Source organism: Xenopus laevis, chromosome 2S, assembly GCF_017654675.1.
Source record: "Xenopus laevis strain J_2021 chromosome 2S, Xenopus_laevis_v10.1, whole genome shotgun sequence".
Taxonomy (NCBI): Eukaryota; Metazoa; Chordata; class Amphibia; order Anura; family Pipidae; genus Xenopus; species Xenopus laevis.
In genome coordinates, this window is record NC_054374.1 from 37,499,153 (window position 1) to 37,518,649 (window position 19,497).

The window sequence follows — 19,497 nt, forward strand, 5'->3', positions numbered from 1 at the left end:
TGGACTGCATCCTTACTTCGTGAATTGTTAAATAATTCCTTTAACGTGAGTGCATACAGGCTCTTACACACAGAGTTTTTTTTCTACATTTTTTAAACACACATTGGGAGCAAAAAAGCACATCTATTGCATTTTAAATAGTGTGTTGATGCAACTAAGTGCGTTTTTTTTCTGTTCCAAACACACACAGCAGTCAATGTTTTATTGACAGCTTAATGTGCATCAAGCACAAGCAATATTCTGTGTCCAAACAAACGCACTGAAACGCAGAGCCGGGCCAACCCGGCCAGGCGCCCTAGGCAACCTGGCCGGGCATGGCGCCGGCTTAGTGTGCACGAAACTACGCGCCGGCGCGCATGCGCATTTGAAACAAATTACCAGCGCCAGTAAGGGAGACACAGGACCGGACATGGGGTAGGCGACAGAGCAGGTACCTACTCTACTCTGCCTACACCTAGTTCCGGCCCTGCTGAAACGCAAATGGCGTAAAATGCAACTCAGAACGCACATGAGTACAACCAGGACATTGTGAACATAATGGAATCAATTAGCAAATGCGTATACCGGCGTTTGAACATGCGTTAAATGTGCGGGAGAAAAATCACCTATTTGTAGGAGCCCCTAGTGTGAATAAGTTCTCAGACTCTGTTCCCACAACTCTGCCAGATAGAGCCCCGTTTTGCACACACTGAGAATATTGGGCTGATGGAAAGTATATATTCCTGCTTGCAGGGTTGGACTAGGCCAGCAGGACACCCAGAAAAAACCCGTTAGGCCCCAGCCATCATGGGCCCTTCTAGCCCAAACCAGCTCCCAACAGCCGGCAGCTCCTGCACTCTTTGACACATAAGAAAAAGGAACCTGCTGGTGGGGGTAATAAGCGGGACAGAGGGGGATTTGCAGCTGGGAATGGTGGGGAGCCCGATGTATTTTACCGGCCTGGCTGGTAAAAATGATGGTTGATCCCAATGTTATTAATAGGGAAAAAAGATAAATATATAGGAAGGCCGGTATTTTTTTTCCAGAAAAACTGCCAACTCCACCAGTTGGACACTGCCTGCTTGTTATCAGGATAGTGAGAGGTGGCTGTGCAGCACCACATAAGCGGTATAGTCTGGTGTCATTATACACATTATACTACATGTATTTCATTACTGAAAGGAAGAGTGGCTGCTGACTGGGGCAGGGCGAGGGCTTTTGTGGAGGAGTAGCAGTGATTGGCCAACCAGCAAAAGGGGCGGGTGAGGTGCTGTTAGGGATTGTCTGCAAATGACTGGATGTGGAGACTATAGAGCAGGGGTCCCCAACCTTTTTTACCCGGGAGCCACATTCAAATGTCAAAAGAGTTGGGGAGCAACACAAGCATGAAAAATCACTTTGGGGTGCCAAATAAGGGCTATATTTGGTTTTCTCTGTCGTCTAAAGGGGGACACAGGGACTCTTGGGGTTTAAGCTCCACCCTCCAGGAGGCAGGACACTATTAATAAAATTAAAATTAAGTGGGCGTGCCCATATAGTGGCTTAACCCCACATGCTGTAGCATTCCTTCAGTTTTTAAAGTGTCCTGCTTCAAGGAGGATGCATACCAGCTTCAACACAGAAGCATGCTATGGGGTGTCACCAGGGCAGGACTGCCTGTTCCTTTGTGTGTACCCCCCCCTCGAGGGATCTCTCACCGGGGTCATATGCTAGCCCTCTAGGCTATAACCGACCCGCACAGAAAAGATTCCTGCAACCCGCTGGGGCCAGCAGATGTTCTGACCGGTTGAGACGCCAGCAGTGAGTATGAGTTGTTCTACTCGTGTTCTGGCCTGCTCTCCCCCCCCCCCCCCCTCCCCCCCCCCGGGTGGGGACCCCCCTCAGTCAGCCCAGACCTAGCTGCATTCAAGGTGGCATTGTCTGCCTTCTCCGACGCTCTTCCACACTGACGGGCTGCTTAGTGAGTGCGCGCCCTTCTCCTGCACGCAGTGGAACGCATCGCGCTGATGCGTTCCAGGCGCCATTTTGTTTTTTCGGCGCGAAGCGTACAAGTGGTTTCAGAAGGCGCCTAACTCCTTCCCGCCACTCTACACAGCCACATTAAGCTGACGCTTCCTCATTCTGCCAGCAGCACTTCAGGAGACACGGGAGCCTCTCTTGCTTTTGGGGATTAGGCTCTACCTTCAGGCAGCAGTCTAGGATTGCCTAAAAGCACTCTTGCAAAGCATATCTGCTGACTGACATTCATCAGCAGGTACCTCAGCCACTGTTCGTATGGCAGAAGGTAAGTCAGGGGGACTTTTCCCCAGGGCTGGGGGGAGAGCACCAGCAGCACAGGTGACCTATTTTACCTGCAAAAACTGCCAACTAAAAATCCCTGGGGGCCAGGCTGACCCGCTCTGCAGATCTTGCTCAAAGGGGCAGGGTCCAGCGCCCACCCAGGGGTCCATCCCAACGGTCCCTGAATCTGGGGAAACCGCACAGGATTTGGATGCAATGGATGGGGTAGCGGGCACTTCCTCAGAACCCCCTGCCCCCCTATGGGCCATTCAACTTTCCCAATCCCTGGCATCCCTGCAGGGCCTTCCTTCCATTGCCACCAATTTGGGCAAAGCCCTAGCCAAACTAGGTCACAAAGCCAGTGGAAAGCGTAAAAGGCTTCCCAGCTCCAGGGGTGACACCGACACCCATACCCCCTCTGACGTCTCGTCAGCTGGAGAGGATTTTTCTCATTCAGAGGGGGAACTCCCACCTTCTGATGCTTCCTCAGAAGCAGAGGAGGATAATGCGGAAGATTCCAAAAGCAAGGAACTCCCTCACGACGTAGAGGGCATTATCAAGGGGGTGATAGACGTGCTAAAAATCACACAGACGCCTGAACAACAGGCTTCATCTTCTAACCTGTTTAAAAGAAAACACAAAGCTTCTGCATGTTTTCCTTCGCATGACCAACTCCTTAACATAATACAAGAGGAATGGAATTCGCCGGAGCGCAAGTTCCAAGCTACTCGGAAATTTTCGAAATCCTATCCATTCCCCAAGGACTTGGTAGAGAAATGGTCACTGCCTCCAACTGTGGACGCACCAGTTTCGAGATTATCTAAATCCACAGCGTTACCAGTCACGGACGCCGCAGCCTTCAAGGACCCATCTGACAGACGTCTGGAAGGTTTCCTCAGGGCAGTCTATTCATCCGCTGGCTCAACCCTTCGTCCAGCTCTCGCCTCAGCCTGGGTAGCGAGAGCCATTCAGGCATGGGCAGAATCCCTCGTTGCCGATATTCAAGATGGCATCCCCAGAGCTGACATCCTACCTTCCGCACAGTCCCTCGCGGAGGCAGCAGCTTACTTGTGCGACGCTTCCCTGGATACAGCACAGATTACTGCTCGCACATCAGCTCTCTCCGTCGCAGCACGCAGAACGCTCTGGCTGAAGAACTGGTCTGCGGATGTCAGTTCCAAGAAGTCCCTTACCTCACTACCCTTCAAGGGACAGCGACTTTTTGGTGAGGAGCTCGAAAAGATAATCTCACAGGCCACGGGAGGGAAGAGCACCTTCCTCCCCCAAAGCAAGTCAAGACCCACGACTTCCTCCAGGCGCGGTCGGTCCTTTCGCGGCCACGCTGGACGTTTTTCCAGACGGCACAGTCCTCCCCAACGTTCTCAGTTTCGCTCTAAACCAAACGACAAGGGACGGCCATCGTGGAAGAACAACAAATTCCACAACAAGTCTCCAGCCGACAAGGCCACTTCAGGATGACGGGTCACCCCCTCCGGGGTCACTGCAACCGCTAGGGGGACGATTGCTGAGATTCCGGGAGGTGTGGACACGATACTCGTCGGACGCGTGGGTAACCGAAATCGTTTCCGAGGGCTACCACCTGGACTTCGCTTCTCTTCCTCCCCGAAAATTTCTCATGTCCAGAGTCCCCTCAAACCCAGCCAAGGGCCGAGCCTTCTTGGACTGCATTACGAGCATGGAACAGAATGGAGTGATCATTCCAGTTCCCCCGTCAGAAACATTTTGCGGTTTTTACTCCAATCTGTTCCTGGTGCCAAAGAAGGACGGGTCCTTCCGACCAGTATTGGACCTGAAATTCCTCAACAAACACATACGATCAGTCCGGTTCAAAATGGAAACTCTCCGGTCAGTCATCCGAGGAATGGAACCAGGTCAACTGATGATGTCCCTCGACATCAAGGACGCGTATCTCCACGTTCCAATCTGGCCTCCTCACCATCGTTTTCTCAGATTCGCATTCCGAAATCTCCATTACCAATTTGTGGCACTCCCATTCGGCCTCTCCTCTGCCCCCAGAGTGTTCACCAAACTCATGTCAGTGACGGCAGCAACCCTACGACTCCACGGAATCTCAATCACACCTTACCTGGACGACCTTCTCCTGAAGGCTCCAACACTAGAAAAGAGCAGAAGGGACATGCAACAAGCGATATCGCTGCTTCAGAGCTTCGGGTGGACCATCAACTGGAACAAATCCAGCATGACACCCAGTCACCAAATGCTATTCCTGGGTCTCCAATTCGATACACTGACTCAACGTGTCTCGCTGCCCCTGGACAAGCAGAGGAAGATCAGAGCGCAAGTCAATCTCCTCCTTCAAGACCGGCACCCCACAGTCCACCTCGCAATGAAGGTACTCGGTCTGATGGTCTCGTCCATCGAAGCGGTTCCCTTTGCTCAGATCCATTTGAGACCTCTACAGGCCAACGTTCTGTCGGGATGGAAAGGGGGTCCCCTGTCCCAACGGATTCTTCTACAGCAAACAACACGGGAGTCACTCCTCTGGTGGCTGAACCACCACAATCTGACGACGGGCCAGTCCTGGGCAACTCCGGACTGGACCGTGATTACGACAGACGCAAGTCTCCTCGGGTGGGGCGCCACGTGGCACAACTCGTCGGTACAAGGCCGTTGGTCTCCCACAGAAACGAGGCTACACATCAACGTCCTGGAGCTTCGAGCAGTCAAGCTTGCCCTACGACATTGGTCTCCCCTACTCCAAACAAAGTCTGTCCGAGTACAAAGCGACAACTCCACAACCGTCGCGTACATCAACAGACAAGGAGGTACCCGCAGCAAAGCATCCCTAGCGGAGGTGGTACAAATCCTAGCCTGGGCAGAGCTCAGCTCAGTCAGGATATCTGCCATACACATTCCGGGAGTGGACAACACGCAAGCAGACTTTCTCAGTCGGAACCAGCTGGATCCGGGAGAATGGGAACTTCATCCCGCAGTGTTCACAGACCTAGTGAAAAGGTGGGGACGTCCTCAAGTCGACCTCATGGCATCCAGAGCCAACCGCAAAGTTCCAGCCTTTTACGCCCGTTTTCGGGATCCGACGGCGCTGGGGGTGGACGCCATGACACAAGTCTGGAGTTTCAACCTGGCTTACGTCTTCCCTCCGTTTCCAATGCTTCCTCGGGTTCTGAAGAAAATCAAGCAATCCTGTGCGACGGTCATAGTGATAGCTCCGTATTGGCCCAGGAGAACGTGGTTTACGGATCTTCAGGACATGTCCATAGCTCAACCAGTTCGCCTCCCTCCCAGGAGCGACCTTCTCCAGCAGGGTCCCATATTTCACCACAATCCGGGACTGTTCGCTTTGACGGGATGGCTGTTGAGGCGGCCATCTGGAGACGTAAGGGTATAGCGGACGATGTGATTGCCACTATGCTGAAGTCACGCAAGGCTACGTCCTCTAAGGCCTACCACAGGGTCTGGCGCAGCTACTGGAACTGGTGCGAGGAATCAATGTTTTCCTTCCATGACTGCAATATTCCCAGGATCTTATCCTTTCTACAGCGAGGTTTTCGACTCGGTCTGAAGCTCAGTTCCTTGAAGGTCCAAGTATCTGCCCTCTCTGTCCTTTTCCAGTCTCGTCTAGCCCTAGACGATTCAGTCCGCACCTTCCTACAGGGAGTACAACATATCGTTCCACCTTATCGATCACCAGTCCCTGGATGGGATCTCAACCTCGTTTTGGAGGCTCTCCTTGACCCTCCCTTCGAACCTCTGGGTGTCGTCCCTGAACAGTGGCTTACCTGGAAAACTGCCTTCCTTGTTGCCATTTCATCTGCTCGCAGGGTATCGGAAATAGGTGCCTTATCTTGTGATCCGTCTCTGCTGGTTTTTCATAGGGACAAGGCAGTCCTGAGGACTGTGCCTTCCTTCCTGCCTAAGGTCGTGTCATCGTTTCACGTGAACCAGGAGATTGTGGTTCCATCTCTCTGTCCAGAACCCAAGAATGACAAGGAACGGAGATTTCACAGTCTGGATGTGGTCAGAGCACTTCGCTGGTACCTTGACCGTTCTAAATCATATCGGCGCTCTCAAGCCCTTTTTGTCATTCCGTCCGGGCCTCGGAGGGGCCTGTCAGCTTCCAAGACTACCATCGCACGTTGGATCAGAGAAACCATCAGACAAGCCTACCTAGCTAAGGGCAGAACTCCTCCTGCCAATGTTCGAGCTCACTCCACACGATCCTTGGGTGCTTCCTGGGCTTGGCGCAACTCGGCCTCCTTGGACCAGATCTGCAGAGCAGCCACCTGGTCTTCGGTTCATACATTCACTAAATTCTACAGACTAGACACGTTCTCATCAGCGGAGGCCGCTTTTGGCCGCACAGTACTACACACTGTGGTACAGTAACGTGTCTTTACCTTATCTGTATTCGCTCCCACCCTGCTGTCTGGGGCTGCTTTGTTAAGTCCCCAAGAGTCCCTGTGTCCCCCTTTAGACGACAGAGAAAACAGGATTTTTTGATACTCACCGTTAAATCCTTTTCTCTGTAGTCGATAGGGGGACACAGGGCTTCCCAACCCTGAGCGAAATGTTGACCACTTGGTCTTAAGGAAAAGTTTTCCTGATTTACGGTTTTGCAAGTTGAGTGTTAATACAGTTTGTCTTTCAGCAGTCTCTTTGGTACCAACTGAAGGAATGCTACAGCATGTGGAGTTAAGCCACTATATGGGCACGCCCACTTAATTTTAATTTTATTAATAGTGTCCTGCCTCCTGGAGGGTGGAGCTTAAACCCCAAGAGTCCCTGTGTCCCCCTATCGACTACAGAGAAAAGGATTTAACGGTGAGTATCAAAAAATCCTGTTATTTGGTAGCTCCTATGTGGACTTGCAACTTCCAGGAGGCTCTACTTGGCACTATACTTAATTTTTATGCAATTAAAACTTGCTTCCAAGTCTGGAATTCAAAAATAAGCACCTGCTTTGAGGACAGTGAGAGCAACATTCAAGGGGTTGGAGAGCAACATGTTGCTCACGAGCTACTGGGTGGGGATCACTGCTATAGAGGAACGTAGAAGGCAGAACAGGGTAACCCGGATTTCATTGTTTCATTGGACATCTGTTTATTTCGGGCGCACTCCCAGTATGTGTACTATAAAGGTGCAGTGACTGGCAGCTTTCAATCTCTATGTGCCACTGACTAAATGGTATAATATGAGCTGACAGGTCAGGCAGCCTGTGCCGGTTGTACCAGGAGGACATTGGGAATTGTTTAGCTGCACTTGCAGAGCTGAGTCAGACTGGGGTCCCATATCCAGGCTCTGAAAAACACAGCAGCTCACATATCCGACAGGTAAAATCCGTGGCCCTTCCCTACATACAAACTCATGTGTAATAGAGTGGCTTTATGTAGCTTTGCTCCTGAGCTCTACTCCCATCAGCTCAGAGCTGAATTGTACTCACAGCAGTGCAGCTCCATTTGCTCATAAAATAGAACATTTCTCTGCCCAATGCCATACCTCCCAACATTTTGGAAGTAAAAAGAGGGACAACATTTTTTTTTCGCATGTAGTGTGGCGAATATTTTTGACCATGACCATTTTGCGGCCACACCCCCTAATTACAATGTTCATTTTACAAAATTTGGCAGGTAATGAACGTTTGAAAATATTTCTCCTTATCTAAACTGTTACAATTACTTATCTAATTGTTACAAAGTATCTTATTTGCACCTGTTAGCTGTTCTGGGCTGTCTGCCAAAAGCCAATTCTGTCTGTTCAGTGCAGAGAAAATAGGGACTTTCCAGTACAAATGAGGGACTCCAGATGCTGTCAAAAAAAGGGACTGACCCTCCGAAAAAGGGACAGTTGGGAGGTATGCCCAATGCACATGCTGGCTCTGGCCCCTCACTAAGAGCAATATGGAACTCAGGGCAATCCATGGTGTTTCTTGCTCACTTGGGTGAAATCATCCCATTCATTTTAAGGGCAATTTGCGTGGTATTGCAAGTGTGCTTTTGAGTTAGATAATAGTTTGGTGAAAGTGGTGTAGTTAGTATTTTCTAGCGACAGCACCTTAACTATAATTGCTTCTGGGATGAATAAGGGGCAGAGTCAAGCGTTTTGATAGCTGTCAGCTGAGCTGGAATTCAGTTGGGCGACAAAGTTCCCAATTTGCCATATTGTCTCCCAACGTTTTGGAAATAGAAAGAGAGACAAAAGGATTTGCTGTGCGGATTGTGTGGCCTATTTTTGTGGCCACATCCCCTAATTACAGGTTCATTTTACAAAATTTGGCAGGTTATGAAAGTTTGAACACATTTCTGTGGTTTTTCTGTGTTATTACAGTTTTGCTAATGAAGGTGAAATTGCTCTTTAAGCTGCAAGTCACATTTTCCCTAAGGGACCCACTTATCTTAATTGTTACAATTGCTTCTTTGCTTAACTTAAATTGTTACAAAAGTATCAAAGTGCACTTGCCACATTTTCTGGGCTCTCTGCCAAAAGCCAATAAAGTTATAGAAACTTTGTATTATATTCTGGCTGTTCAGTGCAGGAGATCAAAGAGAAAGGTCTGAACTTCAAGGCATGATGAGGCCCGATTTGTCGCATGCCGATGACACGCATGCGACGTGTGGGACATGCAGAATATAATGGGACTGATCTAGAAATCGCAGGTACAAATTTCATGTATCACATGCACGCTGCGTCTTCAGTCCCGTTATATTCTGCACATCCGACACGACTCATGCATGTCATCGCCATGCGACAAATCGGGCCTCATTGTGCCGTGAAGTTCAGCCCAAAGTCGGGACATTTCCGTAACAGTGCGGGATAAGCTGTCAGAATTGACACTGTCCTCTGAAAAAGATACTAAATACTCGGGATGTACAAATCCCTGGTTAAAATGGCAAGTCTTACTTGTGGGATTAATTCATTAGCCTATAACGGCAGGTACATTAGAAACAGAAACATTAATCATTACTGAATCAGGATTAATTAGGGAGATGTTTTAGATTAACATCATATTAAAAATATGACGGGAGTTAGTTCATTTAAATCTGACATGTATTAATACATTAACATTCATTTTATGCTGAAAAAGCTCCTTTTTAAAGATTTGTGAAAAAGCTCATTTGTAAGGTTCAGTAGGACACCCAGGATTACTGAGGCCTGACTCCTATTAGATGTTAATGTGTATCTCTAATGAACCGATCATTTTAATGGGTAAAGATGTTAAAGGGAAAATGTCATGGCATATTTATACTCTGCTTTATAATCCTATTTATTTTTTGCACCAGATTTCTGTTATCTACATAGCATAAGTATTTAATTATGCACAGCTAAATAGAAAATGTGCCCATTCTGAACCATTCCCAAATCCAGGAGGAGGTCTGATTCAATGTGCATTTAAAAACATTAAAATGTATTACATGTTAATATATTTAGGAGGTGGCAAAACGATTCCTGCCAGAGCAGTAGAGTAAAACTGGAAAGTATGTCCAAGTGAGAATGAATAGACCGTTAGTAAATGCCAGTGCAGTCAGTTTTCCTAAAGGCCTGTGCAGTTTTCTCTGAAGAGGCACACTGTGATTAAATTCAATGGGGGATGCTAACATTTTAGCACCACCCCCAATGAAATAGGCTTTCCCTATTTTTGGTATCCAATAGTTTATTTTAAAATGCCTCGTCCTAATTTAGTTTCTGCTGCAAAGAAACTTTCTCATCCTGTGGGTCACCAACTGATTTCTCCAGGCTAATGAGCTGATTCCAATGTGAGTCATGCCAATGTGACCAAACTACTTTTCCTTCTCTCTCTTGCTATCATCTATCTTTTCTTCCACTTCTCCTATTTGTTTTCATATAAAAATGTGGCATGGCCATGGTATTAACACACAGTTGCCATGATTAATTTATTCCTTTAGCTTCCCTCCTCCAGAGGTAAGACTTAGATAGTTCTTAGATAGTTCTAGTTACCTATAGCAACCAATCATCACATAGTAATGGTCACAGGTATAAAAGTTAAGAGCATATTAGTTGCTATGGGTTACTGCACCTAGGAAAGGTTTTTATTAAATTTGTGTTTTAGATCTGTAAATATTATATTTGCTGTCTGGCAGTGGTGGACTTATAACAACAAGGGGCCTATAATTCCATGGGGGCCCAGAGGGAATTTTTCTGCATGCTTAATAGTACAGGTATGGGATCCATAATAATTCATCCTTATTGTAAGCAAATCCAGCCTATTGGGTTTAATCAATTAATGTTTACATGCTTTTCTAGTAGACTTAAGGAATGACGATCCAAATTACAGAAAGATCCATGGTCCTGAAACATTCTGGATAACAGGTCCCATAACAGTACTGTGATTAGTCACTATGATTTTTTTTTTTCTTCTTCACAACCAGATCCAGAGTAAAAATGCCACCATTACCTGGTGCTGAGCTGGTACATAGCCCTTTGCAACTCTACAGATATCTCCTTCGATGTTGCAAGCTACTCCCTAGCAAAAGCCTTCAGCACTATTACAGACACGCAGTGAAGTAGGTATGATCTATACAGGTCACATTAATAAACACATGCATTGCTTATCACTTTAAAATCATTAATTTTTTTCTCAGGGCTTCATTTTCTTTTGGTTTTAATAATTTGGATAGTCTTAGGGCAGAGACATACGTGCAGATTCGGGGATATTAGTCACCCGGCGACAAATCTTCTCAGGGCAACTAATCTCCCCGAACTGCCTTCCCGCCGGCTAGAATGTAAATCACTGACGCAATGGCACTCGAAGGGTTTCGTTTTCCGAAGATTTACATTCTAGCCGGCGGAAGGCAGTTCGGGGAGATTAGCTCCCAGAATCTGCCCTTTGTGTCTCTACCCTTTAATGACAGAAATGAATCTCTTCTAATGTAAAACAAAAATACATTTAGATAGAACACTAGTGCCAACAGACAGGGCTTATATGTTCTGTCTATCACTTCATTACAATCTGTGTAAATGTTTATTTCACAGATTCTTCAAAACTGCTGACCGGCACACATTCAAGCATTTCTATCTGCTTAACTGTATGTTTTTATAGCATAATAATCAGGTCACGTTTTATACAAACAGCTGAGAATAGTTTAGAGGGGATGTAAACATTTTCTTCCTAATCAAAGAGAACCTATTTAGCTACCAACATATAATATTTAAAAATGCTCAGTGGTTTGTTTACTACTGAGCATTTGAGCGTTTGTCTTTTCCTTTCTGTGCTCCTGGTTCTGACTTTGTAAAGAATGCAGCAGTCAGTTCTTCTCCAGCCAAGGCAGTTCTGTTAATCTGTTGGTATCTGCTATATTGTTTCAAAAGTTTAAGGCAGAAAAAGCAAGAAGGATAGTTCAAACTGTATTATTTGCTAAAGTAAATCAATATTATTTGATCGTTTGCCCATTAGAGTTTCCGAGTTCATGCAGATGAAGATGATCCTGAGCGGATACAGAATATTATTAAGAGGGCCATAGAAGATGTTGAATGGGTGCTAAATAAAGTACGTTTCACATAACTGAGATCACTAAGTTAAAGTTTATGAGCTGTAAAATGGGGACCACAGGGGCTTTCCCAAGTTCACCCTGCTGTAGAGCAACTTTTTATAGTTAATTTGACTCAACTCAATGCAGCATGACATCAACTTTTTTTCATTGCATGGAATCGTAGTAGAGCTGGAATTTATCAATAAAACTCACTTAATCCACATTTCTTTCCCTGACTGTGTCAATGAACTATTTTACTAGAACCTTAAAGCTCATGATGCAATCTTTACAATTGGTACAGAAGCCCATGGAGCGCCCCTGGGACAGGTGAAGCGGAGAGGGGCATGACTGAGGGACGAGTAGGACAATAGGTGGTACTTGAATGCTAGGCTTTCTGGGGATTGTAGGAAAAAGGGAGGCAAGGAAGAAGGAGGGCCCTGGTCTTTAAATAGGGGTGAGAAAGGCGGGAAGAGTCAGCTTACTTTTAGGACAGCAAGGAGTAACAGGGTTTCGTCCAGGATGGCGCGGGCAGGAGACGTTTTGCAGGGCCTTAGGTTGGCGATGTCGGGCCACGAAGGGGACCGGATCCGGAGGGAGCTGATTGCACTGCTGGGGTCGGTCCGGAGCACGGAAGGCTCGGCAGCGGTGGGAGAGAGCAGTGGCAGACCGCAGCGGCGCACGAGGCCCCCAGACAGGCTGAGTCCAGCAGCCGGAGGCAGGATGCGGCGCAGAAGGAGCGCCTCCGTCGAGACCGGGCCACACGGGAGCCGAGCAGCTGGAAGGGGAGGCCGAGGAGCAGCAGGCAGAGTTGGCGGCTCAGGGACACGCAGGCAAGTGGGGCGGTCTGGTGCGGGTGGCGGTGCGCCTGGGGAGGCAGCGGCAGGCACTACCGGCATTACCGAGAGGAGGGGGAGGAGCCGCAAGCCCCGGTCTACAGCAATGCTCACTGGGCCGGTGGTGGAGGAGTCAATACTCGGTGTGGCTGGGGAGGATGCAGCAGCCACGGGGCCCAGACAGGGTACTCGGGGGGAGAGGGAGGTGCATAGGTCTACCCCCGAGGCTGGATGTAGGGCTGGTTCACGGGGACAAGGTCCACATGGGGACAGCGAGGGCAGTGAGGCCAGTCCAGATGCCCGGCCGGTGAGGGCCCGCAGCACGATCGGTACAGCGCCTGGGCGGCGGTCCCCAAGGGGGGCTGCTTCCAGCCGGGCTGGTTCAAGGGACACGTGCCGGGAGTGGAGGTGCAGACGTAGGGACCGCTCCAGGTCTAGGAGCCGGTCACGGCGCAGGTGCAGCGGGGGTAGCAGCAGGCGGAGGAGGGTGGAGTGCTCCCCTATCCGCGAACGTTTTATCTCTTCTGGTTGCTTGTCTCCCACTAGGAATCCGGGCAGGAGAGGTGCTAGCATCGACAGGAATCGGGCGACACGAGAGTCGAGGTCGAGGAGTCGCCAGCATGGTCGGTCGAGAGAGCGGGACACGGACAGGGATACGGCCGGCAGGTCGGCAGCACAGCAGCAGGGTGCTTCACGCGGGCCAGGCGGTGAGTGCTCCGGGACTACTGGGGGGATGCATGGCACACAGGGATTGTTGTCAGGACTGAAGGACTTGTTGGAGAGGTGGGAGGCACAGGACCCCCTGGGGGGAGTGGCCAGGGCTTGGGGACCAGTAGGTGACCGTACAGTCGGCAGAACGCCCACTGCGGCTGTAGGGGGGGGGGCGGCAGCAGAGGCGGCGGTACAGGAGGGTTCAGGGGAGCCTATAACGAAGGAAAGTGTCGAGCAGCCTACGCCTGGGGTCGTGCCCGAAGCGGCTCAGCGGGGGGCTTATGTTTGGCTTATTTGCTGGCCCACTGGGAACTCATGTGAAAAAGCAAGTTAAGGACAAAATATGGAAGGGGGAATTTGTTGAAATTTTTTCCCTCCTCCCGCTGGAGGAGTCTGTAGAATTGAAGGATGAGGATAAGAAAGATGGGAAAAAAGAGGAAGAGGAGCGGAGTAAAAGATATAGGAAGATTCCAAAAACTTTTGGGAATTGGCTACGGGCCTTTTGCACGCTAGCCAGCATAATTGGTGAAAAACAACCCGAGCATTGTTCGCCACTGTTTTGCTATGTTGACGGGATCTGGGAGGCATATAGGGTATACGGGGGCTTGGCTTGGTGGCGTTATGACGAGCAATTTCGGCAGAGGTTGGCGGCCAACCCTGGTATGAGATGGGATCAGCTGGACATGCCACTGTGGTTGCGGTTGATGACCGCGCAGAAGGCGTCGCCCTTTCAGAGAGGCGCCGGGGGGGGGACAGCAACAGGGACCTTCCCCGGTGGTCAACAAACCTGGCTATTGCTGGCAATTTAGTGAAGGACAGTGCAAGTGGGGAGCCTCATGCAGATTTAAGCACGAATGTTCGGGTTGCGGAGGGGCGCACTCCTATGCAAAATGTTTCAAGAGAGGAAAAGTGGGAGCAAAGTCAGCCGAGGCTCAAAAAGGGGAAGACCCGGTGAACCTCGACGCGATGCGGCCCTGGCTAGACAGGTACGTTAGGCGAGGGGATGCGGTAGTGTTGAGGGAGGGGTTTCAATGTGGATTCAGGATACCTTTCCAACCTAGATCACAGGGGGAGGTGCATGGGAACCTAAAGTCCGTGGAGCGTAATCCAGAGATAGTTCGCCAAAAGCTTAGGAAAGAGGTGGAACTGGGCCGGATGGCGGGCCCATTTGCAGCCCCTCCATTGGAGGACCTGAGAGTATCTCCACTGGGGGTGGTTCCAAAGAAGGAGCCCGGGAAGTTTCGCCTCATTCAACATCTTTCCTACCCGAAAGGCGCATCAGTGAATGATGACATTGACCCGGAACTTTGTTCTGTCTCGTACACGTCTTTTGACCAAGCATTAGCGGTAGTCAAGAAGGCGGGAGCAGGGGCTTGGTTGGCCAAAGCGGACATTGAGTCAGCGTTTCGCTTACTACCCATTCACCCAGACTGTCACCATCTTTTGGGATGTGCTTTAGATGGTTTCTTTTATGTTGACTTATGCTTACCAATGGGTTGTTCCATCTCCTGTTCGTATTTCGAGAAGTTTAGCTCCTTTTTAGAATGGGTAGTTCGTAAGAAGTCTAATTCGGGGGGTCTAGTGCACTATCTTGATGATTTTCTATGCGTGGGCCCCGCTATTTCGGATGAGTGCCTGCATGTGTTGGAGACGTTGCAGGAGGTGGCGGGCGACTTTGGGGTCCCATTAGCACCTGAGAAGACGGTGGGACCCGTCACTCTGTTTTCTGGGGTTGGAAATTGATACGAGGGCGGGCGAATGCAGACTGCCTTTGGACAAGTTGAGTGAGTTGCGGAGTTGGGTGGTTAGACTGGAAAAACGTCACAAGGCCACCGTGAGAGAAGTGCAGTCGCTACTGGGCAGGCTAAATTTCGCTTGCAGAGTGATTGTTATGGGGAGGGTATTCTGCCGTAGGTTGGGTAGATTGCTGTCTGGGGCTGTGGCGCCCCACCACCATGTACGGTTGCCTAAGGAGGTGAGAGATGATTTGGCGATTTGGCGTCGGTTCCTTGACACATTTAATGGGAGGCTGATATTTCCAGAGAGTGAGGTCACTAATGAGGAAATCCAGCTTTTCACGGATGCAGCTGGAAGTCACGGTTTTGGCGCAGATTTAGAGGGTAGGTGGTGCGCGGAGAAGTGGCCGGACCAATGGAGGGACGTAGGGTTGACGAGAAACCTTTGTTTTTTGGAAATGTTTCCCATTATAATTGCCTTGTTTATCTGGGGTGAGCATTTGAGCAATAGACGGGTGATTTTTGTGACAGACAACATGGGGGTGGTGCTGGCTATAAACAAGCAGTCGGCTTCCTCGGCTGAGGTAGTGCGACTTTTAAGGGTCTTGGTGTTACAATGCTTGCAACTCAATGTGGGATTCCGTGCAGTGCACCTTCCGGGAGTTGAAAATTAGATTGCTGACTCTTTATCTCGGTTTCAGTGGGAACGTTTTTGGCAACTGGCACCAATGGCGGACGTGGAAGGCCATCATTTCCCGGAGCATCTGTGGCAGCTCGGGACGTCCGACTTGGCGAGTTAGTGAGATCGTCCGTGGCCGAGTCGACTTGGACTTCGTATGGTAAGGTCTGGGCCGAGTGGGACCAGCTGGGTGATTGGGCAGGCGTTTCACATTCCCCCCAGGACTGGGGGGAGCTTATGCTTTGGTGGGTGTATTGGATGGTGGAACAGGGCAGGTCAGTGTCACAAATTGAGAAGGGTAAGGCAGCTCTTTCTTTCTGGTTTAAGGTTAGAGGCTGGGAGGATTTGACCAAGGGTTTTGTCGTTAGACAGGCGATTAAAGGTTTGACAAGGGGTCGCACTCGACAGGATTCTAGGAGACCTTTATCGGTCAATATACTACACAGTTTGGTTCGTGTACTGGAGGAGTTATGTTTCTCTACCTATGAGGCGGTATTATTTCGGGTGGCGTTTGGTTTGGCATTTTTTGGTGCTTTTAGAGTGGGGGAGCTGGTGAGCCTTAGCAAAAGGGCGCCCGGGGGACTTCAGAGGTCGGACGTGGAGTTGTGTGAGGGGAGGGTTGACATATGGCTTAGGCGATCCAAGACTGATCAAGTGGGCAGGGGTCGCAGGGTCATGTTGTACGCCATTACAAATGGGGACATCTGCCCCTATGCTAACATTTTGAAATACTTAGCTGCCCGGCCTATCGCCGAGGGCCCCTTGTTATTGCATGAAGACAAGACGCCGCTCACTAGGTTTCAGTTTGTACGGGTGTTTCGGTTGGGTTTGGAAAAAATTGGGAAGGCTCCGCTGGAGTATGGGTCGCATTCTTTTCGGATCGGGGCGGCTACGGAGGCAGCACGATTAGGCCTGAGCGATGCGGTGGTCAAAAAGATCGGCCGATGGGAATCAAGGAGATTTCAGAGTTACATTCGTACGGCAAGGTTACAATGAGGGCAGTTATCCTGGGGGGATACTTGGTGGAGGAAGGGATTTTGAATTTTTCGCAGAAGGCTGTGACTACGTATCTTGTTCAAGGTGGAGGCCGGCGAGTTTGGATCATTGGACATTCCTTCGTGCGTTGGGCGGAAAGGAGAGCCGCAGCTCGGAGGATTGGTGTGCAGCTGGGTTTTCCGGAACGTCAGGTTACCGTTAAATGGTTTGGTTTCCCGGGTCTACAGTGGCCTGGTTTATTTGACAGACTTATGGAAAAGGCATCGAGTGAGGAGCACCCCCATGTTTTGGTGTTGCACGCGGGTGGTAACGACATGGGCATTATGAGCCAGAAGGATCTGGTGAGGTTGATGAAGCTGGATGTTGATAAAATTCGTTCATTGTTTCCAGGTGTGGTGGTTGTGTGGTCGGAAATGGTGCCCAGGCTTGTATGGCGGTGGGCTCGGGATCACTCGGCGATGGAAAGGAGCCGAGTTAAATTGAACAAGCTGCTGAGTGCTTTTATTCGGCGGTCTGGGGGGGTGGTGATCAGACACAAGATTTTGGAGAAGGCCCGGCCGGGTTTTTACAGGCGGGATGGAGTACATTTGGCGGAGGTGGGCCTGGACATCTTTCTCTTGGATATGGTGGACGGGGTGAAAAGAGCCTTTCAATTGTGGAGTGGGGTGGCGCAGCCAGCGTAAAAGGGGTTTTCACGCTGTCAGCCAGTGGCGTAGTGGGGCTCCCCTACTGGGTAGCCAAAAGGGGGTGGTAGTGCCAAGGTGAGTTGGCCTGGGGCTAGGCCTAGGGGCAAGGAGGCACAGCAGGTATGAAAACAAGTCATGGTGGTCTAGCCTTAGGCTGGAGAACGGGTATGTGAACAGGAATACTGTTAAGTTATTGCAAGATATTGTTAAATGTTATATGCAGCCTTCAGCGGCTTGTAATTTTACACATGTCAATTTGTTACTCTTTGTTACTCATTTGTTTTTATAATAATGATGGTTTGTTGGTAAATAATTTTACCAAGTTTTGAATAAGGTTATGGAATAAAACAAGCTGCGGCCTTTTCACCCAGTAAGTCTTATGGTTTGATTATTGGGGGGGGGGGGTTAATAAAGTTTTGGGAACGACATCGAGTCATACTAAGTCAAGTAACATGAATTGTTGAACTGCTTGTTCAAATCAAACTGTTTGAGAAGTATTCCTTCAATCACTTTATTGGATTTTTATATTGTATTTCATTTGAAAATGACAAGCAGCACGTGTTTCATAAATATGAAATACTTTTTAAAGAGAAAGAACATGAGTAATAGTAAGTAAACAGGGAATGAGATCAGGGCTTGATTTTTATTTTCACTATGAATAGAAATAGAAACATTCACTTTGACTCTGTACACTTTCTGGTTATAAGGAACACATTGGGTAATTGAAATGAAATGCAGACAAAATCATGTGGCGCTAAATGTTCTAATCCTTGAATCATCTCATGGGTTGTTCAACTCACAAATATACTGTGGATCTTTTATTGTTTGTAAAATAGCATGAATTTTGTGCAGTCTTCTAGAATATTAGCTCATAATCGAATCCCATCTTATTAGTAATTGATAAATCTTCAGCAACTTTTGAAGCTGTTACACAAGAGTGTAGCATAAATGTGCTGCTTTTAAAAGACAAGGAAAAGTGAATCTGCTGGGGGAGGAAATATGTTAGGCACAACCCAGTGAATTATACTCTGCTGAACATGCATAAGTCTAAATTCTCCACTAGGGACTCCTGGGAAAGGCATCTAAGGCTAGGCTTAAGAAAAACAATGCACCAGCCTGGGGGAAAAAAAGAAGCACAGTACTGTGCTGCCATCTTTTTTTTTAATCTTCCCCATTCATCCCTCAGATTATTTATATTTAATTAATATATACTTAATTCTGCAGTAGAGACCCTAGGGTGAGGTATGAAAAATATACTGTTTGTACTGTCTGGTGCAATTTTTTCCTAAAAGGAGAACCATCTTGGGGAAAAAAGTGATTGTATTCACTGGGTAGGGGGTAACATCTTGGCGCCCATAGTTAGTTATGATTTCCATGCCATTTAAATTAATTTGAAATCAACTAATTTAGTGTTTATATGTACCATTTTCTTTCCTTATTCTGTAGTACAAGAAATAAAACTAGCTGAGCAACAAGTATGTGCACTCCTGAAGCAGCTTCTGAAGATTATAGGACATGGTCTGGGGCCATGAGGGCTACTTGCATGAAGAAAACGCAACCAGAACGAGACGGCTGGCCTGTATCTAATATTTTGTAACATTCTTGCAACTTTTCCATCAACATTTTACAAAATAAAAGAAAAATGGACACTGACAGACTAAAATCAATTATTGTTTATTGCTTTGCTCACATGGTAATTTACTCAAGGATTTTGAATATTTACCATCTATTTACACAGCTTGTAAAGCATAAGCATGTGCTTGTCTGTTACATGGCACCAATAATAGCAGATCAACACAAGGTTTGTATTTTCAAATGGACACACTTTGTCCTGGAGCAGTAACTCATACCAGCCAGTTAACTGTTTGCATTTAGGAACCAGGCATAATTAGAAAATATAAGTACTGTATATGTGCATATATCATATATATATATATATATATATATATATAGTATAGAATACTGTTCTCACATCATATAAATTATAATATAAAGTTGATTGACAGTCTTCTCAAAACAAAGGCTAAAGCTGCCAGAGAGAGAGAAGAATTAATTAAAAAAGTGTCATATAATAGAATTCATGTAGTTTAATGTACATTCAGTGGGGGG

General features: G+C 48.1%; 1 protein-coding gene across 7 annotated transcripts; it reads left to right on the forward strand.

Moving 5' to 3' along the window:
* Window positions 1-7,292: 7,292 nt before the first annotated feature.
* On the forward strand, window positions 7,293-19,041 carry LOC121393081 (probable splicing factor, arginine/serine-rich 5). Of its 7 annotated transcripts, none has more exons than XR_005965770.1 (4): window positions 7,293-7,327; window positions 10,647-10,785; window positions 11,672-11,764; window positions 18,835-19,041. XR_005965770.1 is itself a non-coding variant. In XM_041583655.1 (4 exons), exons 1-4 carry the CDS (start codon window positions 12,267-12,269, stop codon window positions 18,918-18,920), a joined length of 696 nt encoding a protein of 231 aa, XP_041439589.1. In that variant the 5' UTR covers window positions 11,786-12,266; the 3' UTR covers window positions 18,921-19,041. The 7 variants fall into 7 exon arrangements, 3 of the variants coding, with proteins under 3 accessions (XP_041439589.1, XP_041439588.1, XP_041439590.1); XR_005965769.1 differs by having other exon boundaries at window positions 10,647-10,781; window positions 11,251-11,764; XR_005965771.1 differs by having other exon boundaries at window positions 10,647-10,781.
* Window positions 19,042-19,497: the final 456 nt, after the last annotated feature.

Coding starts and splice junctions, on each gene's coding strand:
- LOC121393081 (XM_041583654.1), top strand. CDS start 12,687: ATGCTCACTGGGCCGGTGGTGGAGGAGTCAATACTCGGTGTGGCTGGG. Junction 13,288..15,728: donor TGCTTCACGCGGGCCAGGCG/GTGAGTGCTCCG, acceptor TCTCGGTTTCAG/TGGGAACGTTTTTGGCAACT. Junction 15,867..18,834: donor GTCGACTTGGACTTCGTATG/GTAAGGTCTGGG, acceptor CTTATTCTGTAG/TACAAGAAATAAAACTAGCT.